At 53.6% G+C, this 12364-nt stretch overlaps 1 protein-coding gene across 1 annotated transcript; it reads left to right on the plus strand.

Annotated features, from left to right (window-relative positions):
- Nucleotides 1-2895: 2895 nt before the first annotated feature.
- On the plus strand, nucleotides 2896-4741 carry LOC120712499 (ethylene-responsive transcription factor ERF027-like). The gene is made up of 2 exons (XM_039998289.1): nucleotides 2896-4268; nucleotides 4344-4741. The coding sequence occupies exon 1, from the start codon at nucleotides 3421-3423 to the stop codon at nucleotides 4225-4227; it is 807 nt and encodes a 268-aa protein (XP_039854223.1). The 5' UTR covers nucleotides 2896-3420; the 3' UTR covers nucleotides 4228-4268; nucleotides 4344-4741.
- Nucleotides 4742-12364: the final 7623 nt, after the last annotated feature.

Below are 12364 nucleotides of genomic sequence, written 5' to 3' on the forward strand. Positions count from 1 at the left end.
TCGCGATTTACAACTCATATGTGCAAAAAAATTTATAAATAGACTTCATTTAGTACTTCAAATTAGTAAGATTCCTTTGAAATTTTTTTTGCAACGGAAGTAAACACAGTCTAAAGAGCCGGTACGTGCTGGGGTCCTGTACACGTCGCGTCGGCCTGAATTTGCCGAGATCGACACCCCCTGTTCCGTCACAGCACCGGCCACTTGACCGGATCCGTTGCATTGCGTGGCTGGCAGGCTGGCCCCTTGCATCTGCCTACAGGAGTAGCACGTTACCGGTATAGCAAGGTGTGCGAGCTGGTCCGGGTTGGTTTTGCTTAGCTTTGTACTACTCGTACCTACTACTTATCAGCCATCACCATCTGCCCAATCGCACCCCTGCACCATGAAAAGGGGGCTACATGTCGTAGCATAGCCGTCCTACGTACTTTGATCCGATCTTGTTCTTGCGGCGTAGAGAATCTCCTCCCAACTTGGACGTACTTAAGATGCTTGTGTCCGGGACATGAGCAGTAGCTCTCCGATGGCAATCAAGGGCATAATCGGCGCTTTGATCAACGCCCTAACTCTGCTGACGCGCTGATGAGTCCCCGAAAGACAGCTCGGGCGCACCTCGCGCCGGATCGCCAACGTGGTCAAAGCCGCCGCCAAGGCGTCCGGACATGCTCCGCCAGTGCAAGTTTGCAACGCCGCTGGTACGCACGTTACGTAGCGTGGATTCCGCGGCGGATCCGAGATTTGTTGTGAGAAGGGGGAAAAAAAAAGAAGAAGGGACGGGGATCGGAGCGCTCGGTCTCGCGGAACACCCGCGCGCTGTCGCTGCCCTGGCCAAGTGGACTCGGAGCCGGCCGGCCAAAAACTGGTCGCCGGGGGAGGCATGGCGGCCGTGACAACTGACAAAGCCGCACCGCCCCGCGCGCCTGGCGACCACTTGCGTGCCGGCGAGTGGCGCGATCCTTGGCGAACGCGTGCTACGTTTTCTTCGTACCAAAGGAAAAAAAACTGATCCGATTCGTTCCCACCGCGCGCCGCGCGCGAGTCCACGGCTGCGATCCGATCCCCGTGTGCATGCATGGGCGGGGGCTACTACCGTCTACCGGAGGATATATACGACGTGTGCAGTACGTGTGCTCGAGTTGGGGTATGTGGAAACCCAACGCGCGGCGCAAGAGTATTGGCTCGTCCTGAAAAGCAACTGCAGGTCGGCGCATGTACTCGTGCGCGGAAGGTCAAACTAAAGTCAAAGATACTACCTCCTTCAGCCAAAGAAGGGGACATTTTTTTATTTCGGAAAAAGGTACCGTTTTTCGGTTGGGGAAAACTTTTTTAAATACCCAAACTCGATACAAAATATTAGCTAATGTACAAAGTGTAAAGCTAGACAAATATTATATATTTATTGGCCATTTTTTTGTATAATAGGTGGATAAAAGCAGTAATATAGTGGCTGGCACGAGCGAGTGACGTCTCAGTGACTTGTATGCACCACAACACCAGCTAACTTAACTCAAAGTTTAAGCTGGTTGAGATAAAGTTAGGTAAAATGCTCGTACTTCAACACAGTACTTCCCCTCATGCGGAGGCTCGTTATTTACATCTCAAATCTCAAACATGGATTCGGAGGGGAGAACAATAGTTTAGAAAATCATGCTAGGCAGCTTAAATATATTGGGAAACATGGATAATGCATTTATTCTTCAACATCATTCACCAACTCAAATCGCAAGGATTGCACACATCCTTGCTTTGAGGTAATTAATGTCATGGCCCGCGGGTTGTTTTCTTGGAAAAAGTAGTGACATGATCATAATTGTTTCCTACTTTGCTCCTTTCATAAGGACAATCTTCACGAAAATATCATAAGAGTATCATGAGCATTAAATATGATGTCACATCACTAAATTATTTGTTGATATGGTAAAATTATTTATAAGAAGAGATGAGATGGAGCTTCATGGGATGGAAGAGGAGTTCAGAACTATTTGTGCATGCCCATTACCCAACACCTATTATCACTTAAAAAAACATCATCAGTTACGAAAAACTAAATTTATTTGTTATATAACTCTCTCCATAAACGGGAAAAATATACGACGACCACATCGCTTGGGCTCGAGACAACACAAAATTTTTACAATATAGTACACGGTTTTATCCGCTACGGATGCCTAGTTCTCCCACAGTTTTTTTAAAAAAAACAGTATGTACTGAACAAAATCGCTGCTTACAGTCAATCAAACGATCCAATTGGCTTGACGGCGTAGCTTTATGCGTATTCTTATATCATGTTTTCCCCCCGTTGAGCACCAACCCCAGGTTCATGCATGTGCTGCTCCAATCCAATCCAACCGAAACAGCAGCGCGGCAGATCGATATTCGTCAAACCCCCTGTCTGAAATTAACAGGGCGCCGCTCCTGGCGCTATCCCGAAAACGCGCGCATTAGCAGAGGGCGGCAGCTGCGTGCTCGGAGTCGGAGCTTCCTCGTCCAGCCATCCACCGCTGCGCCCTGCGTGCGACCACGACATCAGTCGACAGGAGCCTCCGCGTCCGGGGAAGGAAGAGGAGCGGAGGCGGAGACAGATGGCCGCGCCGCGGGAACGGAGGCGGCCCCGCCGCCCAGCACCCGTCACCCCGTCAGCCACAGAACCTGCCCCCCACGTCCGCCCGGCGTATCTCGCGTCACCCACACCGCGCGCGACGAGAGCCCGGCCCGGGGCCCCATCAGGCCTCAACCCAAACGGATCGTAGAAAGAATTAGCCACCAATCACCTGTCCGCGGCGGGGCCTAATTATACAGAGCTCAACCCCGCGAGAGGCTACCACCACCATTAGAAAGGCGGAGAGCGACGGCGCCCCTCTCGCTGTCGCGCGCCGGGGAAGATGAGACGAAGCAGAGCGAAGCCAATCTATAAGCAGCGGTTTTTTTGTTATCTGCCGGCTAGCTAGCTTTGCTTAAGTTAGGTGGGCGGCTGTCCCGTGCGCTTTGCTTCCCAGGCACCAGCTCAGCGCACGACATGCTCGAATTACGCGTCTGCCGCCTCACCTCCTCCTCCTCGCCGTCGCGCCCTCCGTCCGCTGCGTCTCCCTCTGCGCGCTGCTCGCTAGCGCTCCCGATGTTTTTCACCATGGCGGCCCGCACGCTTCGTTCCCGCTTCTTTACCAACCCTTATATACCCGCCTCACTCCCCTCGTCCACCTCCTCGTGACACCTATAGCTTGCTCGCTCTCCTCGCGGCACAGGTTGCAGCAGGGCGCGCGCGCACACAAATCGAGACGCTTTGGTTGCTTGCTTGGGGAAGGGGAGGCAGATACCTGCGTGCATCATAGATAGGTAGGTGCGTAGGTGCACTGCAGAAGCCGAATTTGGGTGGGCACATGTCAGTAGGTGCCCAGATAGATGGTCGTGCCCTAAGGGTTCATGGCTGAGCAGCAGCCGCCGGCTGCGTCGTCGACAACGCCGCCGACCCACCATCCTCCTTCCCCGGTGGTGCAAGTGGAAGCGGGGCACCAGGCTTCGGGTTCGGGCCCGCCGGCCGCGCCTCATTCTCCTTCTCCGGCGGTGCAGGGCGACGGGGCGGCGGCGGTAGGTGCCGCGGCGCCGGGGATGGCCACCGCGACGAGCTCGGGGGAGCCGTCGCCGCGGTCGTCCGGGAAGCACGCGTTCTACCGCGGCATCCGGTGCAGGAGCGGCAAGTGGGTGTCGGAGATCCGGGAGCCCCGCAAGGCGCGCCGCATATGGCTCGGCACGTACCCGGCGGCCGAGATGGCCGCGGCCGCCTACGACGTCGCGGCGCGGGCGCTGCGCGGGGCCGACGCCGTGCTCAACTTCCCCGCCGCGATCGCCTCGCGCCAGGCCCCAGCCTCCGCGTCCCCCGCGGACATACGCGCCGCGGCGGCGGCTGCCGCGGCCGCCGCGCAGCTTGAGCACCCGCCGCAGGGTGGCGAGGCTGCCGCCACCGCCGATCCTCTCGCCGGGGCTCCGGACCGGCACCAGCACCCCGGCATGGGCAGCGCTGCAGCCGACGCGGCGGGCTACGCCCAGGAGCCGGGAATCGGCAGCGACGAGTTCATGGACGAAGAGGCCATCTTCGAGATGCCGCAGCTCCTGCGGAACATGGCGGCGGGGATGATGATGAGCCCGCCGAGGCTCAGCCCCGACACCTCCGACGAGTCGCCGGACCCGTCGGAGGCCGGGGAGAGCCTCTGGAGCTACCATGACCCCTAGATTGCGCATTGCTAACATGGCCTAGTCCATGGCCTAGTGTGGTAATAATACAATACTATAGTGAGAACTACTAGTACAAACCAGTAGCGAACAGAATTGATTATGGCAACTTACAGGGAGCAGGAGGAGGTACACATACATGGACCCCGGCCGTGCATCGCAGCAGCGTCCTCTATCCGGTAATACAAGTGTATGCCATAAGCGTAGTGGGACATGCATGCTCCCTAGCAAGAGTACTAGTTACCGGAGCATCCATTTCAAGCAGTGCTAGTACTACCATTTTCGAATTTTATAATTTTCCATTTCTCTCATTCATTCAGTATTCATCTCCTATTTCTATTTTGAAGTGATTCGAAATGATTGAGCAAAGCCCAATTCTAGTTTTGGTGTGAGATCAAGCTAGCACATGTTTTTGATGTGCCAAGTGGATCGTAGGGGCGACGCTACTCAGTATATATAAATATCGATAAATGTGTGGATGACATTGTGTCTGAGGACAAGAAAATTATTTTGATTTATGGTCCCATGGATAAGAAAATAGGTGCGCACATGCTCCACTACTTTCCTTTTTTTAATTGGGTGTTAAAATTTTGGTGTTGTTTAGTATGTGCATATTGGGGAAGTTGGCAGTTGAGATGATTAAAAGGGAAAGTAAAGTTAGGTGGCCAGTCTCTCGGTTCTCGGCGGTTTACTATATAATTTTCACCACATACTATATGTAGTAGCTGGTAGTTGTTGTTGCTGTTCAATTACTAAAGATGTGAAATTTTGCCTTTGTGCGTGCGTTCTTTTTTGGGAAAAAGGGGGCGGATCGGCTCAAGTAATTGATCAATATTTCGCGTTCTTGAATGATATTTCTGAAGACATTTTATAGGTTGCAGCTATTCTTCATTCCAACATATATATAATGTTTCCCTTAATTAAAAAACGTCAGTTTTTTATTACCTATATAATATGTTTTCGTAAAATTATTAATCACCAGTAACTATTGAGATCGGTAGTGTCACTGCCATATTGATCTATGGTCGGAAACACTGTTCACTATGGCCCTATCGCTTTAATGCTTTTTTATATTGTTCTCCTAGTAGCAAATGTCAGGCAGAACTAGCATACTGATGAAGATATCACAGGCTTATGAGAGTTATTTGGATCATATTGAAACTTCAAACAAAATGATTCCTTCATTAGTTCCCTCGATCTTCTGGGCTAAAACGGGTGGTCGTCACCTGATAGTCTCTACCAATGTGGGGATGATTTATGATCGGATTCCCTAATCATTTCTTCTTCTTTTTTGTCAATATCTCGCTTACATGCATGAGCCAAGGTGCCTGGCATAATCACTGGACCTGAACTGTCAGATTTGAAGCATAGTACGAGTTAGTGAGATCTATACTACCCTTTTATTTGGCTCATTCCTTTTGCATTGGTGTCTTTAGGTTTACACACCCACTGACCCACAAGACTGGCCAAAGTTACTCATCACGATCCATAAACATCTTCATGTGAACAGTGAAAGACTATAAACAAATAGTGTAAGGAGGAAAGCAGGTAAAAGATCTCTCCGGCGTCTCAAAAAAAGAAAGGTTGTAAAAGATCAGTACAACCAAATGCTCTCGAGAACTCATTGTTTAACTGTTGAGCAGCAGTAAGGAGCTTCTTTAGGAAAGGTCAAGGGCCAAGCCTCTGACACCATGTTTTGAGATAAGGTACAGTAAGGTAGCAGGTCCACAGTTTATCACAGGTAATTAAGAGTCTGGTTAAACAGTTTTACCAATTTGGTGATGGAAAACTTTCAGCTTCCTGGTGAAGATTGAGTGATTTGGCCTGGTTCTCGAGTGTATGTGGGGCACGATTCTTCTGTTTGTGCACTAACACTGCAGTTTCACGCATGCATGCAATGCAAACTTTCAGGGACCATATGTTGACATTGTCCAGTGGCTGAGTGGCATATCTTTTTTTAAGGCTCACACTGAACTGATAACCCTACATAGTTTCAGATTATTGTGATCAGATGGCAGGTGGCTATCCGAACGTAAATCTTATTTAGGTCTAGAGTTTCTCATCGTTAGCTTCTACTTCCATCTCGCATGCTCCGTTTAGAGTTGACATATACTCTGTTATGGTTGTTGTTGAACCGAGGGATTCGGGAGGAAGAGAGGGGCTGCTGGGCTACAGTACCCGCGGTGCTACAGTACCGCGGGTACTGTTCACGGGTTGGATCGCGGCGGAGGCTAAGGTTGGGGGCGCTGGGAACGCCGGCCGCGGGGCTTCGCTCATGGCCGGTAAGAGAGAAGATATTTCCTTCTAATCTCTTACTTTCTTTAGATTGATATATCCCCTCTCCTTATATAGAGAGGTTTACTTGACCCCTAAACAAGCGGCTAATAAATCCTAATGGGCTAAGGCCCAATAAGCCCTTACTCGTCTAACACTCTTAGTCGTTTTGACTTTTCTAAATGCATAGATTTTGCTATCTACGTAGACATAATATATATCTAAATGTATAACAAAAAGTATATATTAAAAAGCCAAAATAAAAAAGTCAAAATGTCTAATAATTTGGGACGGAGGTAGTACGTGTTAGCAGGAGAAACTGCGTTCATTAATCTTTTTTACGCAAAGAAGAAAAGGAGATGTAATGGAGCCTGGCGCTGCCAAACTTCAACAGAAAACATGGAATAAATTGCAGCATTACTACTTATTAAGTTATTATGCACTATAACTGAATTGTGAAGTATACTATACTGAAAAAGTTTTAATGTGCTAACTGGATAAAACTGAAATAATGCTTATTTGAGTACTGAAGTGAAAGAAATATACAGTGTCCCCATTAAAAGTCTTGTGAGGAAAAGGGCAAGTACTTTATTAAGATTCTCCCCCTGATCAACATTAGTAAAGCCGTAAAGTGAGGTGGCTAGGGACATCGAATAATATATGCCTGATGCCCTGATGCCTATGTCGTGGTGTGCAAACCCACAGCCGGGTGACGTAGTGCACCCGACTAAACACAGAGGGTGAGTACTCGGGGGTTAGCTAGGATTAGTCCAATCTAGATGCAAGAACACGATGAACACAATAGGTTTAGAGTGGTTCGGGCCGCCGGAGCGTAATACCCTACGTCTACTGTGTTGTATTGCTTGTGCTCTCAAGAGGTTGAGAACGAGATTGTTCGGAGTGAATCCGAGCTTGTGTTGTGTCTGCCCTTCCTTGGCCTTAGAGTGTAGAGAGAGCCTCCCATGTGCAGCGAGCGCCTCCCTTTTATATCTCAAGAGAGGCGCGTACATGGCCGTTGAGTCCCCGACAGGTGGGCTCAACGATGTTGTATTTAATACGAATGGCCTAGCACTATTATGGTGCTACGCCTGGGAAAGATTTTATTCCGGGATTTCCTTGCTTTGCCCGTGGTAATCTTCCGTCCGGCATAGCCATGTCCTGTCTTGTCGAAACGGCGCCAGGGCGTAGCTTGCGGCGCAGCTTGCCGTAGCCTGCCGCGTAGCTGAACGGGCCGTGTAGCTTGCGGCGTAGGTGATATGATGAAAAGGTGTCGTGCCGTCGTATCCATTTAATGCGGCAGACGGGCTCTGCGTGGATGTGGCGCATGCGGCTGCACTGTGTACCTCGGTAATATACGGTTTACAGTAAGGCCTGACAAAAGCTGTCCCGCGTGCCGCGAAGGCAGAGCACGCCTCAACCACCCGCATTGAATGCGGTGGGTGGACGAGTCTTCCAGCGGAAGACTCGCGCCCGCGCCAGCGCCTGCGGGGCACATGGCGCCCCCGGACCCCGCCCCGGTATATTGGTTTTACGCGCGTGGGAGGTCCGGACGGTCGCGGGGAGGTCCTGGATTCCTATGGGGGTCCGAGCCCTCGGCTGTTGGCGCGGAGTTTCCCCTCCTCAGGGACACGTGGCGTCACCGGACCCGTTCCCAGAGCGGGGAATGGGTCCGGGGCCGTTGGCCCGGTGAGGTAGGTTCCGGATCCCTGAGGCCCGGGTGCTCTGCCCCTTAGTGCGTAGTTATGGATGACTACGCGAGTCATTTCTTGCTGTAGTAGGAGTAGGTATCCCTGCTATAGGGTAGCGACTGCCTCTTATCTTAGGTATAGGTATAGGAGAGAGCGACAAGAGTCTCTTTACCGTCGCTGAGAACACCCGGTTGGTGCTATCTCTCTCTTTCTCTTTCTCTTTCTCCTCTCTCTGCCAATACGATGAGGACCTGGCGAGCTGCTCCTGGCTACACAGAGCAAGCTAGCAGCGAGGGGCACGCACCAGTGACATGCATGCACGATGACGCTCCACGGGTATTCGGTCAGACGACGATCGAGCTTTTTGCTGCCGGCGGCCGGCGGCGAGCTCATGCATGGGCCGGCCGGCCGGCCGATCCTCTCCGTTCTGCCATTCACCAGGCACGCACAGCACGGTTGATGGCCACGGCACGACGGCATGCACGGATCGGAGATGGATGGATCGTCCGCGGCCCGCGGGACGCCGGACGGCCGGTCTATGCCGCATCGACGGATCGATCGATACGCAGCAGCATGCCGAAGCGGCGGTCCCGGGCTCGCGACATGCCCCCGTCGCCAGGGGTACGGCACGGCTGTCGCGCCCGTCGGGGTCATCATGCGCCGCTGTGCTCCGGAACTCGACGGGATCAGAGCCAGAGGCGGCCACCCGCTCCAGGGCGGCGGCGTGTCCTCGCCCCTCACGGACGCGCGCGGGCCGTGCGCCTGTCGCCGGGGCGCGCGACCGGTCCTGCGCGCCGTGCCAGGAGGGGCGCGTACGGGCGGCCCCCGGCGCGGGCAAGCGCAAGCGATGCGTGACGACACCGGGTGGTGGTCGTACGGACCGGGGACAAGCCCGGCCGGCCGGTGGCACTCCTAAGAACTGCCTAGCTATATGGTTTGGCTGGGCCGTGCTTCGGAATTATTGGGGTTGCGCGCGCGATCCGTGCTCCGTGGTGGTGGCCACATGCGAGCGAGCGAGAAACGCCAAGCTGCTTGCTAGTTGCTACTGATTAATTCGTGCGTGTGCTGCTAGCAGCAGGGGCGGTCTTGTCGAACCAGACGGCCGGTGGTGGATGGATGTGGGCAACCCGGCCCGGCCGGCAGAGCTCGCCGGGCAATGACGAGGGAACAGGGCGATCCACAGTACGCTAGCTTGCCAGCAGCTAGCGCGCCGCCGGGGGACTCGGGATGGAGAGGACTGGAGGAGGACCGGCCGGGACGCGCGCGGCTCTTCGGTAGCAGCTAGCAGCCCGCAGCCTAGCCTCTAGCATCTATGGCTAGTTTGGGCGCGGGCGCAATGCTCCATCGCGTCGCGTCCCGTCTGCAGCTTAGGACGACGGATCGGATCGGAGCCGCCGCCGATCCGAAGACGATGGAGTGGCCGGCCCGGAACGTCGCCGGGCGCGCGGAGGGTCGCGAGCGTAATGGGGAGGCCCCGCGGCTGCCCCCGAAAGCAGCGAACATCGAGACGGGCACGGCGCACTGTACAACAGTACAAGGCCGGTACACTTTTCATCACGCTGTCGATCCCTGCCACTGCCAGGCCTTCTCTTTCTCTGCGTTTCAGACTTCAGTAGTACGCTGTACGTGCGAGGCTATAGCTGCGAGCCTGCAATTCTTTTGCATGTTTGGAGCTCTTCTTCTTGGCTCATCCAGAAACGATATGGCCGCGAGCCCGCGACCGCATGTGATATATAGTTAAACAAATGGCGGAGTCAGGATTAAAATTCACCTACGACAAACCTACTACTATCTATAGTATATTCTAACCAAGTAAACTACGGTGACGGTCGGGATGTTCGTCAGCCGGCAGGTATGGCGTCCGTCATGGCTCTCGGCAGACGGGTGGCTTTGCCACTGAGTTAAATTTGAGTTAGCTTTTTTATCAAGATGAATTAGATTGTGCTTTTTTCAAATAAAGGAATAAAATTATCGCCAACCGCTGCATCAATAAAGGATGTGCGTATTCATTATTGCAACTTGCATTGACCGAAAGTGAAAAATCACAAAATGGAAACCAGCATGTCGAATTCAGACTGCGCGCTACAAAAGAAGAATAAAAGTTTGAAAAATACAACCGGCTACTGAACCTCCACCGATGCTCGACGCAATGTAAATCTGCCGTGGGCTCCCCACATTTGGCGTGCATGTCTTATTATATGGATCGGAGGTGTTCCGTGTTCCTTCTAGGGTGGTAATGGGTCACTGCCCTAATAGTTTTTTCACAGTCCACCATGATTCTTAAATATTTTAGTTCAAAATTATATAGAATTAGAGCCCGACAAGACCTGGCCCTTAGATTCTTTAGGCCAAATTGCAAGACCCTTTTACCATCCCTAGTTGCTCCTCTTTTTGCATCAGCGGCCGAATTTAAGTTGATTTTATTGGGCGGGTGCAGCGCATACTACTACTTTGCAGCGAATCCGTGGCAGGTGCAATGCACGGCCGCGTATATACGTACGTACGCGCGTCACGTCGCGGCCGGGCAGGTAGCCCATGCGCAGGCTGCTGCTGTTGCTTTGTCCGTCCGTGTATCTACGCCCGACGTGTGAACCTGGAGGGATTGCGGCGCGCCTGGTCGGTTCCTTTTGCAGGCCCGTCGCAGGATCCGAATCAGCTTTTTTCTATTCTGACATTCCGCGACCCTGCTGCATGCTACGGGCGACGTCTGAGCGTCCCTGATGGAGATGGAGATTTGGAGCGAGCGAGGTCCTTGGCGACGGGGAGGTTCAGTTTAGCGTGTGCTAGCTTTAATTAAACTGCTAATGGTTCATTAGCACGTCGGCCATGGTAGAGCTCTTCCGATACGAGAGGATTGTAGTTTCGTTCATGGAGTCTGGAAGGGAGATGCGTGCGTGGACCACTGCATGCAGTTGAACAGTGGGACGAACCGCCGCACGTGCGGATGTCGAGAGAGGCAGGAGGCGATCGAGCAGCGGACAAGAAGTCGTTAGCATGATCTTAGGTTAGATATCCCGGGCCCACGGCCACGTCAGGTGGCGGGGCCCTCGTCTCCTGCCCGTCCTACCGCATCGTGCGCTCACGATATCCGGCTCGACCCCCGCACGTCGTGAGGCTAGCCACACAAGTTTACGAGTAGTACGGGCGCTGTACGTGCTACCACATGCTTTTTTTACTCCAACTCCAACATGTCCGGTCGGGTCGGATGAATTTTCACCTCGAGCGGAGGTCAATTGCAGAGATGCGTGCGTGACACCAGCACTCCGAACTGGTGTGTTTGTTGATCCTTTCTTCTCTGGGACTCGAGTCAAATGCAGTCAGCTACCACCTCGTTTCCCATGGCAGAAAAAGAAACGCAACCGAGATCCGGCTGCTCCTTGCTGCTTCCTGCGACGAACTATTTCCAGGCCAGGGGGGAGGTGATTACTGCGAGCCGTTGGCGACCGCTTGTCCGGAGCCGGAAACCTCGTGACGTGATTGGGCATAGTGGCGTTGAATCTACAGCTACAGTGTTGCCCCCGATTTCGATCGACGGGGGCGGGGGGGGGGGGGGGGGGGGGGGCTCCACTTGGCGGTCTCGAACCGCTGTCTGTGCTGGGGTGTCGGATCGCCCCCATCCATGCCCATCATGTCCGTCCTTCCTTTGTCCTGGCTCCTCCCGGTAATTTTCCCCAATCCAACCTTCTCGGTCTGGGGCCCTGATGACAAAAACCTGGGTGGCTAGTGGCTACTGCTTCGTATCCAACTGATGCGGCTATTTAAGCTGCAAATCTTCGCAAAGCCGCTTGAGATTTCGCGGTGGATCGAGCGAGCGCGACAGCAACGTCCCGCACCTGTGCCGCCGGAACGGGCGGCACGGTCGCTCTCGGCGATAGCGAGCGCCGAAAAAACAGCCGCGCCGGTGAGGCCGACAGGACCGGCCGTGCCCGCGGCATGAGGATGCATGATCAGATCAGTGATAAGAGGTCCCGTTTCAGATGCCGCTGCTGCGCTAGCTCCTGTGTACAGGCCGGGCGAGGGGGATCGAGGCCGCCGCCGCCGCCCGGCAGCCCGCCGGAACGGCGAGACATAGAGGACGGGTTGCGAGCACGCTGTTTTCCACGGATGGCACGTCGGAATCTGCCGAAAGGTGCGCGCGTATTGATCCGCGCCCCAGCAGGTCGCCGTCTCCGGCG

Source organism: Panicum virgatum, chromosome 1K, assembly GCF_016808335.1.
Source record: "Panicum virgatum strain AP13 chromosome 1K, P.virgatum_v5, whole genome shotgun sequence".
Taxonomy (NCBI): Eukaryota; Viridiplantae; Streptophyta; class Magnoliopsida; order Poales; family Poaceae; genus Panicum; species Panicum virgatum.

Excerpts from the sequence above, each read along its gene's own strand:
- LOC120712499 (XM_039998289.1), top strand. The coding sequence starts at position 3,421 with ATGGCTGAGCAGCAGCCGCCGGCTGCGTCGTCGACAACGCCGCCGACC.